At 48.2% G+C, this 22,604-nt stretch overlaps 1 protein-coding gene across 5 annotated transcripts in view; it reads left to right on the top strand.

Annotated features, from left to right (window-relative positions):
* The window catches only part of AFAP1L2 (actin filament associated protein 1 like 2), a 66,773-nt gene that overhangs the window by 18,636 nt on the left and 25,533 nt on the right, over window positions 1–22,604 (top strand). For 2 of the 5 annotated variants that reach the window (XM_071446170.1, XM_071446169.1), the window contains exons 1-3: window positions 6,646–6,739; window positions 21,637–21,765; window positions 22,281–22,358. In XM_071446170.1, the coding sequence (XP_071302271.1) occupies window positions 6,700–6,739; window positions 21,637–21,765; window positions 22,281–22,358 (247 nt within the window). In that variant the 5' untranslated portion in view covers window positions 6,646–6,699. Of the gene's footprint in view, window positions 1–6,645; window positions 6,740–21,636; window positions 21,766–22,280; window positions 22,359–22,604 lie in introns of those variants that run through there. The other 3 variants (XM_071446173.1, XM_071446172.1, XM_071446171.1) reach the window with 2 other exon arrangements.

Below are 22,604 nucleotides of genomic sequence, written 5' to 3'. Positions count from 1 at the left end.
GGAATGGTTGGAGGCCATGGGAGCTGTGTTGAGCCATTTTGTGAGTCCTGAGTGCACATCAGGGCAGAAAGTCCAAGGCTGCTCTTGCTTGTCACCAGGAGCTGCTCGTGTGTGGCTCTCACAGGGGGATAAAGATTTTAGAGGGGGCTGTCAGTGTAGCAAGAGCTCTCCAAGCTGACTTCCTTCCTCTGGGTGGAATAGATCAGTCAGGCTGTAGCAGCCCTGTCCATCGGTGAGACTCAGATCAAGGCCTCTTTAATGTGGAGTGAATTGTTCTCTTGGGATGGAGCTCAGGCAAGAGGCCAAGAGCCCAAGGCTTTAACAAAGAAGCATCAACCTGTTTGTATGATTTTTGTATACACTATACAAATCTTCTGAACAAGATGTTCTTCTAACCCCATGAAAAGGAAGGCCAAGAGAGAAAGTCTGATGCATTAGTGGGAGGCATTCAAGTGCTGCCAGAATGGTGTGATGTAACTTGACCCAGTGCCAGTGTTTCTGCTGTAAACTGAATGCAGGTGAATGCTGATTAAAATGAGCCTTCACAGTATCTATCTACTGCATCTGTTGTTTGGTTTAAGGCAGCATCTAGAAATACAGGTGAGGGAACCAGATTCTGTCTGTCTGATGATATATGGATATTCTTATCTCTGTATTTTCATCCTGAAACAGAAATACAAACAACCCACAGACACACAATGTTGCTCGCTCTAAATAACCCCAAACACACCTTACTACTTATGTCTGGGTTGTGATGAGTAGACAGCTTGGGAAAATGTTTGCTTTATTTATTGCACCTTCTCATGTCACAGTCCTTGATGTGTGTAAAACTCTAACAACAAGCTTGGTAAACAAAGAGAGAGCAGTGGGTGTTTATTGACTTTATTTCAACACTCTCTTGTAACATCCTCCTAGGCAGACTGGTGAAGTACAGGCCCAAGAAGTGGATGGGGAAGTGAGGCAAAAACTGCCTGATTTGCCATGCTCAGTGGGTTGTGAATGGAGACACAAAATCCAGCTGGAAGCCAGTCACTGCTCCACCTGCATAAATGGCCTGGTTGAAGGGGCAGTTTTGTGGATAACACCAGGAACAGGGCTGATGGTTGTGCTGCTGTTAGGAAGGGCCTCACCAGCCTGATGGAATGAGCCAGCAGAGATCTCCTGAAGTTCCAGAAAGAAGGACAAAGTCCTGCCCTGGAGGAGGGATAACCCCAGGGATCACATGCTGGGCCAGCCAGCTGAAATGCACCTCTGCAAAAGCCTCTTGGGGGACACCAAGATGAACAGGAGCCAGCAGTGTGCCCTGATGGCAGCAGGCCAGCAGCCCCAGGGAGCATGCATTAACCTGGGAGCACACATTAGCCCAGTCCTAACACATGCTGGTGTTTGATGCACCCTCGGTAACAGAGGAGGAGTTTTTAAACAAATTTGGCACAAGCCATCCTACAATGCTTCTGCTTAGTGGCAAATCTGTGTCAGTCAAGGGAGTTTTAGCTCCTGGGAGCAGGGCCTGTGTTCCTGTAACACAGTTTGGGCTTCCCATTGAACACAGCTGCATGGATCAACAGCCATCCCATTCTGCTGAATCTGCTTTTGAAACACTCCAGGTATCTGTGAGTTTGTGGCTCTAAAGCTATTCTACAGATGAAAATCTTGAGTGTTGACAGTGTGCTGTCAGGGCTGGAAGATGAGGCTTTTCTGTGCTAATGGATTTACTGCCTCCCTGATTTTCTCAAAGCACTGCTAAATGTGTCACACAGAAAGGTGGTTTGTTAGCAGTTCTGCTTGGCTGGGGGAAAATCACTCTATTTATTTATTTGGTTGGTTCAGCATGAAGTCTTTTTTGGCAGGTCAGCCCCTTCCCAGGCCCTCCCAAGCTGCTGTTTTCCATTCCTGTGTTGTGAAGGAAGGTGAGCTCCCACCCCTGGTGATGTGGGCAGAGCTGGTGGCCAGGTCAGCTCCAGCCCAGCCAAGCACAGCCTTTGCCATGTCCATCCTCCTTGGCTGCCCCCTGCCTTTGTGGGTCTGGAAGTGTCCCTGGGATGCTCCTCACCAGAGTATCTGGCACATCAGGTCTCCTGCACACCCTGGAGTTCAGCTGGGAAGGAAGGAAGGAAGGACTTTAGTGGAAGGGAACATCTGTTACTCCTTAAGTGTGACCACTGTCAAGGTTTCCACCCCTCCAGCAAAGCAGATCTTAGCCAAGGACCTGGTAATCTGATTTTTTTCAGGAGGAGAGGGAAAGTAAATCTTCAGGATGATTCTTTTTTTTTAACTGACTAGATTAGTTTTGTTTTAAATTGCAGTATATTGAGTCAGTGTCTTTGACACCCACAGTTTCCACTGTGTTGGTGGAAAGCTGCTGAAGGGCCTGGCCAGGCAGGGCCCACACGTCTGCTGTGGCTCTGTGCACCTTGCATGGGCCTTGTGAAGGATGGTTTGTGCTCAGCTTCACTTCTCCAGCTGGAGCATTCCTGCTGGAGGGGGTGAGTGTGCCCAGCAAAACAATGACATTGTTTTCACATGGTGCAAGCCCCTCCCTGCACCTTCCCCTGCAGCACTGCCCGTGTCCTGGCTGTAAATCTGGGGGGAAGCAGGGCTGATTCATCTGGCACTGGGTGTGTTTATAACTCAGGAGGGCTGCAGCTCTGCAGGGCCCACGAGGAGAGGCCAGCACTGGGAAGAGCTTGGCCAGCCATGGTGGGTTCCCCACACCCTGTGCCTGTCCTCAGGCTCTGGTACTGACCCACATCAGCAGGCTCTGGCTGTGAGGTGATGGCAGGAGCTGGCTCCAGGAAACCATCAATGAGCCATCAAACTGCTGGGGCTAATGTGCTTCCTTTTCTTTGCAAAACCTCACACATGAGCTCGGGGCAGAACCAGAAGCATGGAAAAAGCCTTGCAGAGGGGAAGAGCTTTGAAGATTTGTGATGCCCACAGCTGAGCTGGCTGGTTGCACTCACCCTGCAGCACCCAAGGTGCAGTTCTGGCCCTTCTGGCTGGTTCTTGCCTTGGCTCCAGCCTGCACAAGGTGGCTCTGATCTCATTGCATAAGGGTAAGCAAGAGGGAGCGCCAGGGCTGCTCCTCGGGGCGCTTTGGAGTGGAGTAGCCTGTGCTGTGGCACAGGGGGGCTGAGCCCAGCCTGGTTCTGTGCTCAGGGTTAAGTGGTTGTTTTTCACCCTCCTCACATTCCCTTCTATCCCCTTAACAACAAAATCAGAGCAGGGAGGTTTGCTTTATTGTGCTGGATCTCTCCTTCCTCCACCTGCTGTGGCAGCTGATCTCCTCTTAATGAGCAAAGTTGCCTGGGGATGCCATTTACCCAGGGGAGGCAGTTCTCCCTGCACAGTTGGATTGATTTTTTTTTTTTTTTTTTGTGCAAACTGCATGTCCAGCCTTGCTTGAGGGTGCTGTTAATTCTGTCCATGCTTTCTGTGGAAAAACTGGTTTTCAACAGAAGGACTGTGTCTGCAAATCTTCCCCCTTCCTGGAAGGAGCAGGGTGAAATGATGCTGATACTGTGTGATGGAGAAGTAGAGACAGTGGAGGGGAGGGATTGCTCCTTCCCTCTCCATTTATCCCCCACACACTATGAGAACAGGGAGTTTGCTGCTGGAACAGATGGGCAGGAAATGGGAGGTGAATAAAGGAAAGGGCTCCTTCACGTGCTGTGAGTGTGACTGTGGCATGTGCTGCTCAGGCCAAAGGATCCCTGCTGTTAACAAGGGCTGCCTCAATGGATGTCACCTGAATCTGCCTGAGCTCAAAGCAGCCAGTCTGCACCATGCCTTGTGACTGGGCAAAATCAACCTGCACACTGTGCTGTGACCCAGAAATTTCTGTGCCAGACCCCCAAATGCAGCCCCTGTACCCTGCTGGCTGTTTCACAGGTGCTGCCTGTGAATCCACTCTGCTGTGGAGCACCAGGTTTGATTGATTCAGGCTTGCTGGCCCAATGGTTTCCACCAGTGCTGCATTTCTCTGGCTTCTCAGGGTCCTGGTTGGGGATTTGAGTCCAGGGGATTTCTGTTTGTTTGTTTAAGAATGTTTTATTCATTTATTCCTAATCACATACAGTTCTCATCATTGCTTAGGCCATGGCTTTCAGCTATCTTGAAATTAAAAGAAAATACATGTTTGTCTTCCAGCACCTTGGGAGCCAAGGGAAGCCTTAACCAGAGCCAAGCTGTAACGTGGCAGTACAAACACTAATATCTGATGTTCCCCCAGATTTGTAATTAAAAGCTGATGATTTTCCCAAGTTTACCGGAAGGACATCAGCCTACAGGACCCACTTGTCTGGCTGCCATAACACTGAACCTATTCCTATGGCAACAAGCTGATTGCTGTTGGGGTTTGTGCTGATTTTAGCCCTTTTTTAGGTGTGTTTTTAGGTTTTTTTAATGAGTGCTGCTGCCCATCTCCCTTCCTCCTGATGCAGCAGGATCTCAGCACAGTTGCTGGGCACCGCAGCATCGTCCCTGCAGGCAGTGCCAGGCACTCTGCAGAGATGTCCTGAGAAAGCAGCCCTGTTCCCAGGGCTCCTGATACCATCCTGGAGATGAACAGGGCCATTGCAGCTCCAGTGGCTTCTGCAGGGGCCTGGTGGTGCCTCTGGGTGTTTTTTCTCAGAGTATTTTTGTCACAGGAATGCACCCCCTGACCCACTGCTCCAGCGCTGCCTGGGAGAGCAGAGTGCCGGGAGGGGGCCAGCCCTGCTCCAGCTGGGAGTGCCCAAACTGCTCCTATTCTGGGACTGGCTGGGTGTTCCCAGGTCCCCTGGGTCCGTGCTGAGTTTGCCTTTGTTAGTGCTGCTTGGACAATAACGAAGACCTGGAAACCAGCTGTGATTTATGATCTTTTTGTTAGGTAAGCAGGAGAAAAATTACAAAGCAAGAGACAAATTACAAAGCAAGAGACTCTCCCCTTTTTGCAGAAGGGATGCTGTTTGAATGGGAGGTGTGCAAGATGGGCTGTGTTGTTGCAAGTACCAGCTGGTTTTGTCACCTGGCACCTGGTTGGTGCTCCTAATCCACGCTTTGTATAGCAAGGGAAAGAAGAGATATTTTTGTCCTATTGAAAATTTGGATCCTGCTTCCTGCCTGTACTGGAAGGTGAAATATGCTAGGAATGAGCTCTGTGTACATCTCAGGAGCTCCTCTCCTCTCTGTAGCTGGGTGGATGCTTTGGGAGGTTTTAAACTGACTAAGCACAGGCATGCTCCTGCCTGCTCTGCTGCTGAGACATCCCTCCCCCAGCCTGAGCATGGGCTCAGAACCCACCACAGCCTTGCTTCAGAGTGAATTCAAGGATGTGCTGTGAAGGGATGGGGGTAACCATGTGCTTGACATCTTTAGTTGGACCAGGGCCATCAGTAAGTCAATCACACCCATGCTTGTACAGGTCTGCCCTTCTGAGTTGCCAGAAGATGGATTGTTAGTGATGGATTAGGGGAAGTAGATGAGTTGAACACAGCCTTAACATCACCTTCCCACTGTACTTGGTACATGCAGGGAATAGAGGACTTTGCTTCAAGTTATGTCCAAGTCCCTGCTGGGCAGGGATAGCCATGGGAATTGTCCCCTTGAGGCTTCTAACTCCATCTCCTCCTCTTGCTGAAAGCCTCATTTCTTGCTGAAATGAGAATCCAGGCTCCTCATTTCCCACTTCTCGTGGCATCCTGAAAAGTTTTAGTCCAGCACAGCTCCCAGCTGAAGTCCTTCTGGAAACCAGATGTGTCAGCTCAGCAAGACATCCTGCCTAAATATTTCCAAAAAGAAGTTCAAGGTTGCCTTGTGATTCCTGGTTTGGGTGTTGTTTGTTTTTCAGCACTGGTTTTCAGTCTTCAGTGGCTATGTCTGGTAATTCCCAGCTACTCTGGGCTTTTTGGGCAAATGCAAAGGCCATAAACTCAGTCTGCTAGTGCAGTTAACAGGAGCTGTGAGGGCTTTGTAGCACCCCTCTGGGATGGAGTCACTGGAGCTGCCCTCATGAATCTCACCCAGGGGAGCTCTACTGGCATGAAGAAGTCTGATCCTGGTATTTATTCTCTCACACAACAAGTAGATTTTTCTGCATCCTGGCCCATCAGGACAGTGATGGTTTGGGGTTTTTTGTGTATTTTTTCTTACTGAAGGTGCACAGAAGTATTTTTTCATGAAAGTTCCTCAGGTCCTGGCTGGTATTTCTGATCAAAACCAGCCTTTGTGGTGATGGTAGTGTCCAGGAAACTCAGGTCCCCTGGCCTGAGCCTCAGAGGTCACTGAGTTTTGCAGGGACTCCTACCCCTAGGAGCACCAGCAGCATGTATAATGTATGTATAGGGAATGACTTAAATGGGAGGAAATGGGAGAGCAGCTCCAGAGGAGCTGGTGCTAGTGTGCAGAGGAGCTGCCTGTGGTGCAGCCCAATGTGAGCTTGGTTTTGGTCCTCAGTCCCTCCCACCCTTGAGGAGGGCTCCACTAGCCTGGTGGGGTTTATGGTTCAAAACAAACAGAATCCCAGAGTTTGGGCTTCCCATTGAACGTGGAGCGGTTTGCGGTTTCCTGTTTCAATAAAGTGCAGCTTGCATTTGTTTTGCTTTCATCTTGGTTTTTCTCTGGTGTTTTGGAATCCCCAGAGCTGGACATCTGCATCTAATGTGAGCTGGGAAATTTCTGTACTGTCCATCTGTGCCTGCATGAACCTGGAGTTTCCATATGGAGGAGTATCCTTCTCTGGGCTTACATTCAAACTCTGGTAAGCTTCAGTGGGGCTGCACAGATCTCTGTGAGATGAGGGTACAGCTCCAGTGATATCTGTGGTGGCTGCCCAGCACTACAGCAGTTCTCCTGTGTCCTCCAGGCATTTCTGTGTTCTCAGAGGAATGTTCCTTTCATATTCTAAACCAACCTTCCAACTCCCATGCAAGTGCAAGAGGCCAGGAAGACCAGCTCAGCCCATTCAGCTGACACCCAAATCCTGGCACTGACCACACAGGAGAGCAGGGGGAGCTGGGTGTCCAACTGCCTTTGATTCATGGCTCAAACACCCATGTGGCTGCCTCTGTATGGGCCAGGCTCATGGGACCATTGATACCTCCTGGAGCAAGTGTTGAACTGGTGTCTTCACTTCTACAGCAAGAAGCTTTGCCAGGCTGCTGCTGTGTCCCAAAGTGTGGCACCCTTTGTAGACCTTCTTGTGAGGAGTAGCTGCATTTGTACAAAGATCATTCTTTTTCCCTCAAAACTGAGTCAGGAGCTTGGGAAAGAAAGTCCCCATGAAACCTGTGGGCATAAGTGACATCATAGGGTGAAAACTTTTATTCTGTTGAGATTATGGTTGCACCCACAAGCCTGAGGCAGATGGAATCCAACACAGCTTGAACTAAATACATAAAGAACGTTTGAATGCTGAGACAATTTTCAGTAAATACTTTGTGTTGTGACATCCTGTGAGCTTCCTCAGAGTGTTACTGGAAGACTGTTTACGCCTGCCAAACTCCCAGCAATCTTTTTTCCTTGCCCTCTTGACAGATGAGCAATTGGAGAGCCTCAGCTGCAGTGACCCACCGAGCTGGGAATGGGGTGGTTGGGCTGTGCCAGGTGTGCTGCTGGAGCTCATTCCTCAAGCCTGACTCACCATCTCTCACCTGCACCTGGGCACACAACAGGGCTCTGCCTGATTTGGGAGAGATGGTGACTCATTTCACTTGTCTCTGTCACTGTTTGAATATGAGCTGTTGAGTCTCTACTGTAGGGAAAAAGTTCAAGGAAATGGGGAATTCACGTCTTCAGGTAGAGAGCAGGTGCTGGGGAGAAAAGGCCCTGGTGGATCACCAACTTTGGCTTCACTCCAAGGCTGCACTTCTGCCCCTGGAGTTTATTGCAGACCTCTAGCTTTGGCCTTTGCTTTCCCAGAAGTGTTGAGACTTCCTGGTGGAAGGGGCTAAATGCTGAGTTTGTTGTGAGCTGCTTCAGCTTTTTGGGGAAAACCAGAACAGACATTTCTGTTGTGTTTCAGCCTTGCATTTGTTTGAATCACCAGTTCAAAGATCGCATAGCAGGGATCTGAAAGCAGCAGAAATTCAGCAATGATCCTCGGTGACTAGAAACCACCGAGTTCTGTGTGCAGTTTGATCTCTGGCTAACATCACACCTCTCCAGTTGGAGCTGTGCTCCTGACCTGGCAGGTCACTCACCAGCAGAGCAGACAGCAGTGCTCACCAACCCTGCAAGCCTTTGAAGCCTTTGCTTAAAAAGAAAAAAAAAAAATCCAACCCTTCGATGAAGGAAGATAAACTGTGCTGTATACAAAACGCCTTGTCTAAGAAATGTCTTATCTCTGAGGGGTTTGCAGTCTGCAGAAACCCTCTCCTCTTTGGGAATGATGAAAGCAAGACAGCCATTAATAAGCTGAGAAGAGAAATGGGAGCAGGAGGCACCTAGCTTTTGATGGTGGCATCTTTCTCATGTTTTCAACAACTGCAAGGGTTTTTTGTAAAAATGTTTTGAGACAGAGGTATTCATGAAACTGCATTTCTAATGTGGGCTAGAGGGAGCTGGGAAAGCAAAAGAAACTTTTTTGGCAGCAGTTCATCTTTCTTAGCCTAGTGTACTCATCCAATCTTTGTCCCTTTTAAATTCTAATTACTTCCTCAGGCACCACAAACACTCTGGCCTTGTCACTTATCCTTTTGAAGTTTGCTTCTCATAATGCAGCCTCTTCTGAAGCTCTCATGCTGTCGGTCAGCTAACTAGTCCAAAACATTCCACTGCTTCAAAATCACTCAATTCTTTTCCAAGCACAAAGAACTGCTTTCCTGTTGCTGCCTGCTGACTCATGTGAGGAAGGCAGAGTGCCTTGTGGCAGCCAGGAGAGCAAGTTCCTGCAGGCACCTCACACAGGGCAGGAAAGCTGCAAAGTGTGATGGCCGAGGTGCAAGCAGAGGTCTGGGGGCAGAGAGGTGAGTTAGGGGAGGAAATACATCTTGGTGGAACCAGTCTGAGCATCAGTGAGTGCTGAGTGCATCTCTGCCACGGCTCTGATATCAGCCCCATTGCTGGAGTCATGTGCTTTGGCCTAAGAGGCTGCCTGTGATGAAGGGCAAGTGAAGAAAGTGGACTTTTACAAAATCTCTGGAATATTTAATGCACAGGAGCCTTTTCAGGTTTGCAGGACGAGCCAAGCGTTGCCCAAGCTGAGTGTGCAATTTGCTGGATTTCCTTACAGTAGCAGAGAGGCAGAGCTGCTGGGCCTGTGCTGTTCCCAGCACCTGAGCACAAAGGATGTGGGTGAAATGTGCTGGAGCACTACCTCCAAAGAGCTCTGGATAAGGATGGATAATCATGGGTAGGGAAAATGAAATGTATTATTTTGCTGCTGAAAGGATTTGTTTTCTACATCTCTGAAACAGTTTCCTGCACTTTCCTTGCCCCTCAGGAGGGGCAATTTGTAGAAGCATAAGTTGGCATGTCCCACATGGAAATTTCAGGCAGGTGTTACTCAAAATAGAGAGGAAATTTAGAGTGTACATTTCTTGAATGCCATGAGGAGGGAGTTTGATGGCCTGAGCAGCCCTTGAGAGCTTGGCAGTTCTTGTGCCTGTGTTTTTTGCCTGCAGCTTGTGCAGTGTGTGACCTGCTTAGCAGCTTGCCCAGGTGGCTGTGACAGATGTCCCTGCTGAAGGCTGAGATGGAGCTGGTCACTGCTCCCTGCCCTTTCCACCTTTCCCCCTGGCTGCCAGGCCAGGCCCTTCTCCCCTTTGGCCAGTTTGTCACACAGGTGGGTGTGGGGTGGTAGCAAACTCCTCCTGGTGTCAGTGTGAGAGAAACTGGGGCGAGTGCCTGAAAGAAACTTCTTTTGGGAGAAACAAACGATTGTCTGGCTTTCTTTGTAACCAAAGGTGAGGGATGAAGGCCCCACAACATGTAGAAGCTTTTCAGGGGAACCAAAAGAGACACATGGTAGAAATCCCAGTTGTTCTTTGAGGTGGGAGAGCTGGTGCTTTTTACCCTCTGTAGCAACATGAGTAAGTGAAGCAGCCTCCAGAGAAGATGAATTCAAATCCCTTCAGTTAAGCATCCACCACCTTGGCAGTAAGGATGAGAGGACAACTGCCCCAGGGATTCTCCTGCCCTCTCTGTTTTTTGTCTTTTTTCCTGAAACAAACAAGTTAAATCAACTGTATTGGTATTTTATCTTATAAATGCCCACACTTTTTTATTGTTTTCACTGTCTCCTGCAACAAAATATGCCTAGTCCTAGAAATGGGGAGTGTTTTCCCAGTCATTTGTCCTTCCTTTACCTGCCTGATTCTTTCTTAGAAATGCTGGGCAGATAGCAATAAAGCAAAGGGAATTGCAACAAGCCCAAACAGAAGCAATCCTTGTGTTTCTCTTAGCCTGAGAACATTGAAAGGCTCTGTGACTTTGCTTTTGGGGCTGGGGCTTAATCCCAGAATTGGTGGAAGGAAAGACCAAAGGTTGAGTAGAGGTTTGCAGTGGCAGCCTAGGATCTCTCCTGAGCCATGTCCAAGATGTTCTGCTCCTCTTTTTCTCTGGGCCCTCAAGTTGAATGGGCAGCAGTTTTCTCTGCAGAGCAGGAAGGGCTGGCTGTGCCTTTCCAGCTGGCCCTGGTGAGGATGTGCATCTCTCTATGCCTGTGAGTGCTAGAAAACTGTCTTGAGGGCAGCTCCTGCATGCAGGATGCTCCTGATGTCCTGACCTGAGGGTGTTGGGCTGGCCAGGCTGCCCTTAGCGCCGAGCAAACAGAGAGTTCCTCAAGTTATTGCTCTCATTACAGGTTATTAACTCACTAGTGCCAGTGCTGGGCTATATTCCATTCATTTTGTGGATGGAAAGCACAGCAGTGTGGTTTGGAGGGAGGCTGGTGTGGCCTGCCCCAGCTGCAGGGAGCTGCTGCTCCCAAACCACAGCTCCACAAAGGATCCCCGGGTTCCAGGGGTGACAAAAGTGTTTATTAACATGTAATGCTGAGGAAAGAGAAATGCCAGCATGGCTAGCTTATAGCCAAGCTACAGGGATGCCTCCAAAGTGTGTTAAGAGGGGGATGAAAGAGTCAAAAGTGCATTTAGAAAAGCTCCAAGGAAGCTGAATTTGCTGGAAAGACTTGAACTCGTTCCTCAGCAGTTTCTTGTCACAAATTTTCTGCTGAGATGGTAAATGAAAATAATGATCTAACTTTTAAATCTGTGATAGGATTAGTGATACTTTTGGCATATTTATGTAATGGGTTTCAGAGGTTTAATTCAGAGTATTGTTCCCAGTCTGGATAACTGGCTCTCATTCATGTAAACAAAGTGCAAGACAGACAAAGTAAGAAAATCTTTTTTATCCCCTAAATGGTTGTTTTGCTGGTTTAAGAGCTGTCTTTCATTTCCCATGCCTCACAGTCAGGATAGGAGGGGGGAGAAGCTTTCCAACTCACATGAAAATAAAGAAGAAATGCAGATCATTGTCCTGGTTTTCCACTGCATCAGCCCCCCTGGGCTCCTGCCAGGCTCTGCTGGGGAGGGTGGCACAGGTGCCATGGGGTGGTCTTGTCCTGAGCCTCCTTTTCCTGCAGGGCATCTCTGTGAGCCTGACTTGCTGCTGCTGGAGATGAGCTCAAGCTCAGGGTGCAGATGGTAAATCAAAGTTTTTTGACCAAGGCTTGCTCTTGGCAGAATTTTGGGTGCTTACCTCTGCCTTATAAGAGGTTCCCCCATGCAGTAAAGCATCCATGGGCAGGGGAGCAGGGCTGTCACCATGAGTCAAACCAGGAACCCTCCATCTGGTCACTGCAGTTGTTCATCTCAGCAGGGAAATGTCTGTGGCTTCTCTGGTCTGTTCTCCGTGAGTCAGATCACACCAGTGGGGCCTGCATCTGCAGGGGACAAGTGGGAGCTCATGTGTCTCCACCTGTGTTTTGGTAGGACACATTTCTGTCACATGGATGGGCCTGTGTTGGAAATTTAGTGTGTGTGCAGCCATTGCAGAAATTGGGTGGCCTGGGAGAGGTTCTCTTCTGAGCATCCTCTCCATGAGTGACACTTGTTTTTCTCAAGGCCACCAATGATTGTTTTTATGAGTATTGGATAAAGAAGCTCCATGGAGAAAATGTATTTGGGAGTTTCTTGGCAACAGGGATTAATAACACAGATAAAAAAATTGGTACCAGAGATTTCAATCCCATTTGAAAACCTGTTGAGTGATGAAAGTGGTGTTTGGGGTGTGAAGCAGGGCAGAGCCTCTTTCTCTGGGCATCCCTGCAGCATTAGGACAAGACTGGTGTTTCCTAACAGGGCACATGTGTCTTGTGACATTTCATGTGGTGCCCAGCTGCCTTGGTAATCCACAGCAAACAGGGGAGCTGCCTGTTCCTGGGAGGCTGCTCTGCCACCCTGGCTTAGTGAAATATCATTTTGGAGGTGTGGGAGAGGAGTAAAGGTGGCATCTCCTGAATGCCAGAGTGAGGAATGTCCCCAGGTCACCTGGCAGGTGTGCCTTGCCCTGGCACCTGGGGGAGTGGTGGGTGGGAGCTGTGGCTCCCTTGGTGGCAGATGTTGGATCCCTGTTGGGAGGTGCTCCCTGAGCAGTGGTGACTCATGGCAGGAGAGGGTTTGTAGTCTGACCTCTTTGTAGAATTACTAAAGCTTGTCTTTCTATGCTCCTTAACCCTAAACTGAAGTGTAGTGAGCACTGGTTTGCTTTGAATCTTACTAGGGAGGAGTGTGAACTCTGGTCCTTAGGGATGTCTGTAGATGGGGGAATTTTGTGGGAGTGGGGAGGATTTTTTCGGGGGGGAGAATTGGTATTGGGGATTTTATCACTTTTCTCTGCTGATAATTAAAACACCAGATTTTCAGAGGAAAAAATCTCTGGTTTGCACATTGCTCCATCAACACTGCTCAGTGACTCAGCTGCATGATCCTCCCTCTTGGAGTTTGGGCTTCCAGATTACCTTGAGGAGGATGGATAAGGACTGCATGCTGGACAAGGGATTGAGCAAGATTATTAAGAAAGAAATCTAGCAATCAATAATGATGTTGCTGTAGGCTCTGCCAGCCTACCCTGATACACTCAAGATGCTTAAAAATCCTGTTGTGCCCCTGCAGTGGTGCAATATCCTGGTGTGGTCATTCTGCTTTCCAGAGGCCCAGCCCTGGCTCTTGTGGGCAGCGTGGCTCAAAAAGCCCTTTCTGCAGAGGAAACAGCAAGGAAAGACTGGGGACTCCAGGGCTATGTGTCTGTCTTTCTCTCTGACCCCAGAGCTCTTGCTTTTGCTTTCTCAAACATAATTGCTTTCCTCTTCTGCTGTGTTCCTATTGTTCATTGGAGAAATGATGCCATTAAATCAACAGAGAATGGTGGGAAAATGCTTTGATATGAGGCCTTGGGAGGGTGTGTGTGTGTGCTTGTCCTCTCTTAAAAAAAAACAGCATAACCCAATGTGTATCTGGCAGCTTCCTTCAATTTGTGTCTTGCCTGGGAGAGAGAAATCCATCCCAAAATATATTTGGCAGTTAACCTCCTTTATTTGTACTGAAGTGGCACAAACCACGGGTGTTGTTCCAGGGCTGTTGTTCACCATCCTTGTGAGAGTTAATCTCTGCAGGACCTTGCATTTCTCCCTCTCTGCTTTAGGAATGAGATATGCCAGGCTTCCTTTCTGCATGGGAAGGAGGTGCTGTGGCTGTGGGCTCAGCAGGCACTGGGGGCTGTTGTGTGCCTCTGTCCTGCTGCTGCTCTGTCATGTGCACAGGGATGGAAATGTGCTTTCCTCTGCACAGGGATGAGGCAACGGCTGCCACAGCATTTTGACTAAAACCATGCTCCAGGAGCCTTGGCAAAGAGCTGAGGTGAGGTGCAGGGAGCACGTGGCCCCATTGATGGAGCAAAGGCTGCTCTAAGGCAGGGCAGAGCAAGGCTGTGCTGAGCTGTGGGATGCCTTCTTGCACAAGGTTCCAGCAGTGGAGCCCTGTGTGCTTGTGGCATTTGGTTGAGTGGTTTTTGTATTTCTTTTTCTTGAAGGCAGCTGTTCCATCTGATCAGCCACTTCTTGGTAGCCCCTTCCTGGGCACAGCTGTGCATGGCATTGGCCAGCAAACAGCAGATGAGCTTTGAGTGCAGGTCAGATGGTCACCAACCCCTCCAGTGAAGTCATCCCTATAGAGTGATGGAGAGGAGAGCAGCCCTTCACAAGGCAGAGAAAACCCAAACCAGCCAACCACCAACCTTAGCTGGAAACTGAAGGAGTAAGGGGGAAAAGCAGCAGAAAAGATCGTGGGGACAGAAGGGAATCAGTGGAGGCAGCCTCACAGGAAAAGGTGTCTCTGTCTAGGATTCAGCTCTGGGGCTTGGCAGCAGATGTGAGTTCTGCTTTGTAAAAATTGTTGGGATTGTTTTTCTCCCCACTGGGAAAGTGTAAATACCCCCAGGCCCTGCTCTGGGGGTATTTACCTTAAAAACAGTGTTGTCTTTAATGTCCTACCCTGCCTGACTTGGTCCAACTTTTTTTAGTTGACATCTTAATTTGGATGGATCATTCCTTACCCTCTTGACTACTGCACTGATGCTTCTTTAGTTGCTTCCTTTCTGTTTTCCTGGCTGGGTTCTGTCCCAGCAGGAGTTACTGTGTTGTACAACTTGTGTGTGACCTGGTGCCCTGCACAGTGAGGATGTGGCACTTCTCTGATCCCCCCCAGCTCCCAGCATGGCTTTCCATGGCACTCTGTGCTATGATCCCATCTGCTGAGGCTGTGAGCATCACTGAGCACAGACCTGCAGTTTGTAGCCTAGCACAGCTTTGGGGACCTTGTGAGTTTGATGGGCAGTGAGCTAACAGGGCCTGCTCCAAAGGAAGGGGTGCCAGCTTCTCTGGGATGTCATCCAGCAAATTTCTTTGGCAGTGGGGGACCTCCAGTGACTCACCAGTTGCTCTGTCATGGAAAGGCTGAGACCCTTTGCAGAGAAGCACAGCACTGTGTTGCTGTGAAGTGCCAAACATACACCCTCCGTTGCACACCAGATGATCTTTAAGGTCCTTTCCCACCCAAACTTCTATGATATAATAGATCAATATGGCACTAAATGCGGGTGTGCTCAGTAAAATCTCTGTGTGACATGGTAATTTTCATGTTTTGCTTCTCCCTTCCTTCTTTTTTTTTTCCCTTAATTTTTCTTGGATGCTGTTTCCCACCTTCCAGTGGAGGGAAGAGGAGTCTGTTGTTTGCTCAGCTCACTGAAAAAAGCTTTGTGTGCATTTTCTGCTGCCGTTTTGTTAAAGTTCAGAGTTCCTGGGTTAGAGCTGCCCCTTCTCAATGCGAGTCTTGTTCAAACTTCCAGAGCAGCCCACGCAGAGCTGCTTGGGTTCATCTGTGCAGTTCACAGCCCACAGCCAGCCAAACACATTGTTTGCCTCTGTCCTTCCATGAATCATGCTTTGCAACAAAGACCAGCCTAGTGCTCCCAAGGAGAGTGTGAATCCAAGCAGTGCTGGATTTTAGGTGCATTAATAGAACACTCTGGGTGGGGTTTTATTTCTTTCTTTCTTCCCTGTGAGCTCTCATTGTGTCTAAAAATCAGACAGCTTTGTGACAGTGGTCATAGCTGTCTGACACTTGTCTGGCTTATTAGGGAGACTCTGAGAGAAGTTCTCCAGTTTTACAGTTTTCTTATTTTGAGGGATTTTAGCTTGTCTCAGGATTATGAATTTCGCTTTTTGTTTAATCTAGCAGTGATTCTCCAATGAGAAAGTTCATTGTCTGCCAGAAGCTTAGAGGGGTTTTTGTGGGTTTTCCTTTGAAAAACACAGCACTTCTCATTTTGCTGTGGGGAGATTTCTTTTCTTCTACGATTATTTGTATATTCATAATTATTTTTATGTGGGTAAAAGAAAACTTTTCAACTGGACAACAGTGGGCTGGGCTTTTTATTCTCTTCCCATGAAAAGCAAGAAGATGGAAGGCTAGCCAGTCAATACAGGTGCAAGTGCAAGAGAAGAAAATAATTTTTTCTGATGGTCTAAACCAAGGTGGCAAACCTGGTCTCACTCAGCCTGAGTGCCTTGGTCTGCACTCACCTGGTTTATTCTGCTCATCGCCCTGGGTGAATGCTGGTGGGGTTCCAGTAGGATGGGGCTGCCTTCCAGAGGAGCAGCTCTCTGGGATTCAGCAGGGATGTTGCTGCTTCTCAGTGTATTTGGATGAACCATCTGCCAGCTGTCCTTCCCTGCCCTGCCTTGCCAAAGCCAGCAGCACCTGGAGCGGGGCAGAGGAGCCAAAGCATTGCTGCTCCCTTTTCTTCCCTGCTCCCCTGCACGGCCCTGCAGCCAGCAGGGTGAGGAGGGCTGGTTTGTCTGAGGGAGGATCTGCTCTGCTGGTCTGGAAGGTGGCCCAGTGTAGGGGTCATCCAGCTGTTACAGCTGTCACCATCCACACATCTGCCTTTCCTCACAGCTGGGGAGAATGGCCTTCTCTAGCTGTAACCGTGGGTGACTTTTCCCTCTTGCAAGGCCCAACTGTTACTGTAAAACTCCAAATTAGCCAGGGAGGCCTGGGCTGGGTGCTCCTCTGACAGCACTTGCTATTCAGCAGGCTGAATGCTGCCTCTGTGCCTGCCTGTCCTCTCTGCACGCTCCTCAGCTGCCCTATTCATCTTGTGCAGCCAAGGAAGAAAGAGAGCAGGGCTAGAGAGGAACTGCTGTCTGCCAGAGCAGCCCCTGGGGAATCCCAGTGCTGCCAGCCAGGGCTGGGCAGTGGGAAGTGGGAAAGGCTGAAAGGCTGCCATGGGATGCAGTGCAAGGTGGAGGCAGGCTGGGGAGGCTGGGTGTGGGCAGGTACCTCAGGAACCCCTCAGGAGCTCCTCTGCTCCTGGGGCTGGCTTTTTCATGGCTCACAATGCTGTTACCACTTCTACTGCCTCTGGAGTTTCTGAGATTTTTGGAGCAGGAATTTTGGCACAGCACAAACTGCAGGTATTTGCTTGGTGCCTGAATGGAGTTGTTTGTCAGCAGCTTAGCCCAGCTCCTTCTAGGAGGGAGGGGTGAATCCAGAAGTACCAAACCCAGACTCTGCTTTGGGCAGGAGGGTGGAATATCTCTCAGCACTTTGGGATCCATGGATGGGGGGTTGGAAACACAATCCCCAGGCTGGGATGTGGGAAAGCTAGTTTATATTCCTGATCTGCTGAAGAATATGCCCATACCCTTGGACCAATCACTTAATGTCCCAATGCCTTAGTTTCCTGTTAGCAAATGATACTCCTTATCTTTCACCTCTCATCTCAGCAGAGGAAAGAGTTTGTCCTTTAGTATATATCTCGTTACAGTTCTTTGTCCGGTGGCTGGGGCCCCTCTACCTTGATAAAATAAGTAATTGAATTTAGATTAAAAGGTCTAATACAATCCAGTGGTTACTGAAACACTTGAATGAAAGTTCATTCAGAGCCTGTCTTCCCATTTCCTCATAAGGCCAAGACATGAAGTAATTAGATGTAGACATAGGTTGTTATTGTAGCACCATGACAGAGATCAGTGGTTATTAGTAGGAATGGCTTTTATAATCTAGTTTAATGGTAATTTACCTTTCAGTGACCTTGGTGTCAGGCAAAATTGGCAGCTCTTTTGCAAAGAATGTGCTTCCTCAATGAGGGCTTTGCAAGCTGTTTCATTTTTTGGCTCTGGGCTCTCATGAGCTAGGATAGACACTGCTGCAATGCAAGAGACTTTCAGTCTGCAAAGAAAGGCACAGGCTCCTGCCAAAAGAAGCCCTTTTCAGTGCTGTCCTGCTGCCACTGAATTGCTGTTGGAACAGATCAGTGTTCAAAGCATCTCTTTGCTTATTGCTGAGACCAGAGTTGCAGCCTTCAAACTGAGAGAGCCTGTGCTGCTCAGGGGCAGCCCAGGAGCTGCTGCAAAATGGGTTCCATTGTCTAGGAGTAAAAGAAGGGAGAACATATCTCATCATCCAGTTAAGTGCATGCAAGAAGGAAGAGCTGGTAATTCTGCCTGTAACCCCCACCCTGAAAGTCCTTATACATCAGTAGAGAGAGATGTGATATTTCTATGTATTTCAAAGTACCATCCTTTCAGTGATGATCATCCACTCACTGCAGATGCAAATCACTCAAGTTTCCCATTGACTGTGATGCTTCTGTGCTTCTCTCCATCATGTGTTGAGAAATTGCTGTGGGTTTTATCCAGTTGCTGATGTCTTTTTGCCATGGAGAAGAACACGGCATGAGCTGTGCTGTCATTTCTGATGGCACCCCAGGTGTGTGGCCATACTTTAAGGGAACTGGAGCAGGTCATATCCTGGTGCTTGAGGGGACTGGATTCAGTGCAGGTACTCACAGTGACCTTGGCCAAGCCTCTTCATTTTTCTGACAATCTAAACCTTAGAGATAATCCCTGTTTTCTGTGAAGGGGGCTGAATTTTTGTAAGATCTGTGAAGCTCTTTGTTTGAGGTGGTGCCAGAAATATTGCTGAAGTCACAAAGAAGTGCTATGAGAGTTGAGAAGAGCAATACAGCAATGGAAAAAGTTACAGAAAAGCATCTGAGAATTCCTCTGCCTTATGACTTAGGCTTCTGTCTACTTCTGATCTCTCATCCTGCTGCTCACAGCCATACCATTTTGGAAATATGTTCCTTGGATCTGTAACTATTGCCCCGCAGAGCAGAAATCATCTCTTTATGTGCTCTCATTTCTAAACTGCTAAGATAAGGAGAGCAAAACCATGCAGCTCGGAGGGAGAACCATTTGTTTCAGGCTCTTGGAAAAGCCACCAGCCTGGTTTTGCCATGAGTGTGGTTCATCCATACATCACCAGCACAGCATGATTGGTCTTCAGCTGAGATCAAGCAGTGACTTCCAGCACTCAGAATCCTGAGATGCTTTAATGTACAAGGGTTCTCAATTGTTTCTACTGCTGGGACCTGCTGTGATAGGGGCTTGCACAGAGGATCTTACAGACCCTATTAGTATTAATTCATTTTACTTCTCACACACATCAGTCTCTGATAAGTATAAGCTTGTTCTCCCTCTGGTAGGAGAGAATGAATGGTCAGTGGAAGGTTTTGGGTTTTTTTTGCAGGTATCAGGTTTGGATTGGGAATGTCCAGCTGAGGTGAGGGAGATACTTGCATAGAAGCAGACGACAGAATTAACCTCTCTTGAGTCCCTGAAGTCTGAATCCATTGAGGTCTGACAGAGTCTTTCCACTGACCTCTGTGGCCCCAGGATCACATCCTAAATGAGCTGCTTTGAGTCACTGGAAGCCTGAGTTCAGCTTTGGTGGGCTGGAAAATGTAACCTACTGTATGGGCTCTGCTATTCATCAGGGCTCAGCCCTGTGTGTGTGCTAGCTGTGGATGCCTGGGAGAAGAATAAACTCATTTTCTGCAGTCTGGGGGTGGAGGAGGGAATGGGAATTGTACCCTCTTCCCTGCAAACCCACTGTTGTGACATCCACATGGGCAGCTGCTTCTGAAGCTTCAGATTAAGGTTAGGTGTCCTTGTGCTGTGGTTTCTGGTATCATCCCTGCCACATCAATGTGCTGTGCAGCTGGCCTGACCAGCAGGACCTGACCTCAGTCTGAATTTCCTGAAGGGGGCCACTGAAGCAGATGAGTTTAGCAAGGCTGTGATTTACCATGGGCAGTTTCCTCAAACTTGGAAGAAGCAGGGTCCCTGAAGCTTTAGAGAAGCCAGTTGTGAGTAGGTTTGACACCATTCCTTGCTTGTTGGCATCCAGCAGTGTTAGCAGCAAATGCTACCTGTTTCCTCACAGCTTATGGGGAAAAATAAAAGCTTCTGTTTCTTGAGGTGATTCTTGTTTTCTCTGGGCAAAACAGAAGCTAGCAAAGTTAACCTTTAAGTTAGCACAGCATGATGCAGGTGTTTTCCATTCCCAGGTGGCCTAAATCAGACCAGAAGAGAATTAATTTGGTGTAGAGGGTATAGAGTGAAGTGTGAATAACTACAAGTTGGTTGGTTGCTCTGGAGCTGTTATTGACTGCTCTGGAGTCATTAGGCTGTCTTACAGTCAGTCTGGTGAAGATTAATTCAGTTTGAGAGCAGTAGCAAGTTGTTTCAATTAATGGCCAGCAACATAAACCTTTACAGTGTAATTTATTTATCAATCTTCTAACATGCATTTAGTTAGAAGACCTTTAGGAACCAAACTTTAGGAAGGTTGCCTGGTGGCTAAAGATGGATGAGTAGGAAGGTGATGGCTTTCTCCTGCCTTTAAAACAGTGACCTTGAATGTGGTAGCTCTTTAACTAGAACTGCTCAGATGCTTTGTGTTATGAATCCAAAGTGTTAATTAACACTTTCCTAGGGAGTGAGCTGTCACTCACAGGGGTTCCATGGGATCAGCAGTGTGGGGATGCTGTGAGCACAGGGAAGGGAGCATTTCCCCACTCCAGCTATCCCACAGCTCCCTGTGGAGTGCTCAGGGGTCACTGCAGGGTGGTGGTGGCCAAGCCAAGCTTCACTGCCCATCCCTGCAGCTCCTCAGCACCAGGGAGCCATGGAGAGGGGCAGCAGGGGCGCCTCCAGAGGGGAGGAGCAGTCCCAGCCGGGTTTGGGATGTTTTTCCCACACGCTGTCCCTCCCTCCACATAATAATGCTCTGTTATTTCCTCCTCCTGCCCCTGCTGCTAATTAGCCCACGATGAACTCTGGTGTGAACAAAAGCAAGCAATTAAGAGTCTGTTGCTGCAGCGTGAGCCCTGTCAGAGCAATGATTTGTTAGTGGCAGGGCTGTGCAGCACCTCCTCAGGAGGAAAACAAACCCATTAGGCTGGCTCAGCTGGGCAGTGCCTGTCCCAGCTCCTTGCTCTGGGTGTGCAGGGGTGCCTTGGGTGCAGCAGGGCTCCCTGAGGCTCTGAGAGATGCTGCTGAGTCTTGTGTCCTCAGCTTCACGTGATACAGTGGGTCTGTGGTCCCTGCCCAAGCAAGGTGGCTTGGGAAGTTACTGCAATGTGATTTATGGATGTGAGGAGGTGGGGATTTTCTTTCCGTTTCTTTTTGGAACACACACACAGACATTTTCCAATTAATGCAGACAGAGAAATAATGGTGGAATGAAACATAAAATTGTTGAGTGGTTTGTGCTGGAGGGGACCTTAGAGATCATCTAGTTCCAGCTTCCTTGCCATGGGAAAGGACACCTCCTGCTACACCAGACTGCCAGGGCCCCATCTCCCCCACATAAGGAGGAGGCTTAGAAAGAAGCAAAAATCAGGATTTTTGGTAGGTCCCAAGCCAACTGAGGTTTGAATGATATTTGCCAGGACTCAAGGTGCATGGATCAAGACCTTGCAAGCTGCCTTCGTGTAATCTCAGCCCCCATGATCAAAATCTCTTCAGGTTGTCTTTACTTGAGCAAGAAGTTCTAATGGAAGGAGAACAGGTATTTACATGGGATTTCACTGATATGTGAACAGACTAAGGGAAGCTGGAGATTTTTTGGTTTAAGATTCACTTTCTTTCCAAAGCTAGAGGCAGAGTTCAAGCTGGAAAATTAAATATGAACTATTCCTGGGCAGAAAAAGCAAAGGATTCTGGAAATCATAGAATTAACATATGTCCTCTTTTGACACACCAGCCAGCTGCTTGGCCAACAGTTGTCTCTGTTTCTGTTGTAGCTCTCGAGCAGCTGCTCACAGAACTTGAAGATTTTCTGAGGATACTGGACAAGGAGAACTTGAGCAGCACTGCTGTGGTGAAGAAGAGCTTCCTCTCTGACCTTCTGAAAGTCTACACCAAGTCCAGTGGTACAGATGAGGAAAACCAAGGATGGGGTGCTGGGCTGTCATGGGAATTGCTCTGGGGGCCTGAAGCAACATTTTCCTGGCAGCTGGTGGGAAGGGGAGACATGAAAATTAGAAGGAGAAAATGAAACTGAGTTTATTTTTGCGGTGACCTCTAATTGTTTATGTAAAATTACTATAGTTATGTGTCCAGCTTTACAAGCAAAGGATTCTCAAGATTCCCGATCCTTTCTGTTTTCTTTATTAAACCTTAAGTTTATTTAATCCACTTTGTAAGATACACAGGATGTACTGTTTGGCCAAGTTAATGTTTAAGTAGAAATTTTAACTTAACGGAATTTCCTGACCATAAAGCACTTAATTTTTCTGCTTTTTATTATTGCTTGGGGTTTTTCCTGCACGTTGCCTCAACCAAATGTGCTCAGCAGAGACACTTTTTACATCTGCCTTTGTGGAAAAACTTAGCAGTATGAAAGCAGCATGTGGGTAAAGAGTTCACTTTTCCCTTTGTTTTGCAGGTGGCGATGAGGAGTATATTTATATGAACAAAGTGACAGTCCATAAACAGCAGGGTGACCAAGAGAAACAAGACCAAGGTAGGGAGCTGAAGATTGATGGTTTCATCGTGTCTCAGGGGATGATGAAGGCACACAAGGTTACAGCCTTGCCCTGGCAGCTCTGAGGGCTGAAGCAGCTGCTGGTTGTGGAAGGGCCATTTTCATAACATTCCCTTGGAAATAGTGGTCCTTGCCAACACTGTGAGGTTATTCCTGGAAGTAGCACTTTGGAGGTCTTTATTTTGGGACAAAAATGTTGCCTTCTAAGGCTTGAAGCTCCAGTGC

The sequence above is a fragment of the Agelaius tricolor genome, unplaced genomic scaffold (assembly GCF_023055355.1).
Source record: "Agelaius tricolor isolate 1412-34295 unplaced genomic scaffold, bAgeTri1.0.p SCAF_22, whole genome shotgun sequence".
In the NCBI taxonomy this organism is placed as follows: Eukaryota; Metazoa; Chordata; class Aves; order Passeriformes; family Icteridae; genus Agelaius; species Agelaius tricolor.
The sequence above is the reverse complement of the archived record's forward strand: the minus strand, read 5'-3'. Positions and strand labels throughout refer to the sequence as shown.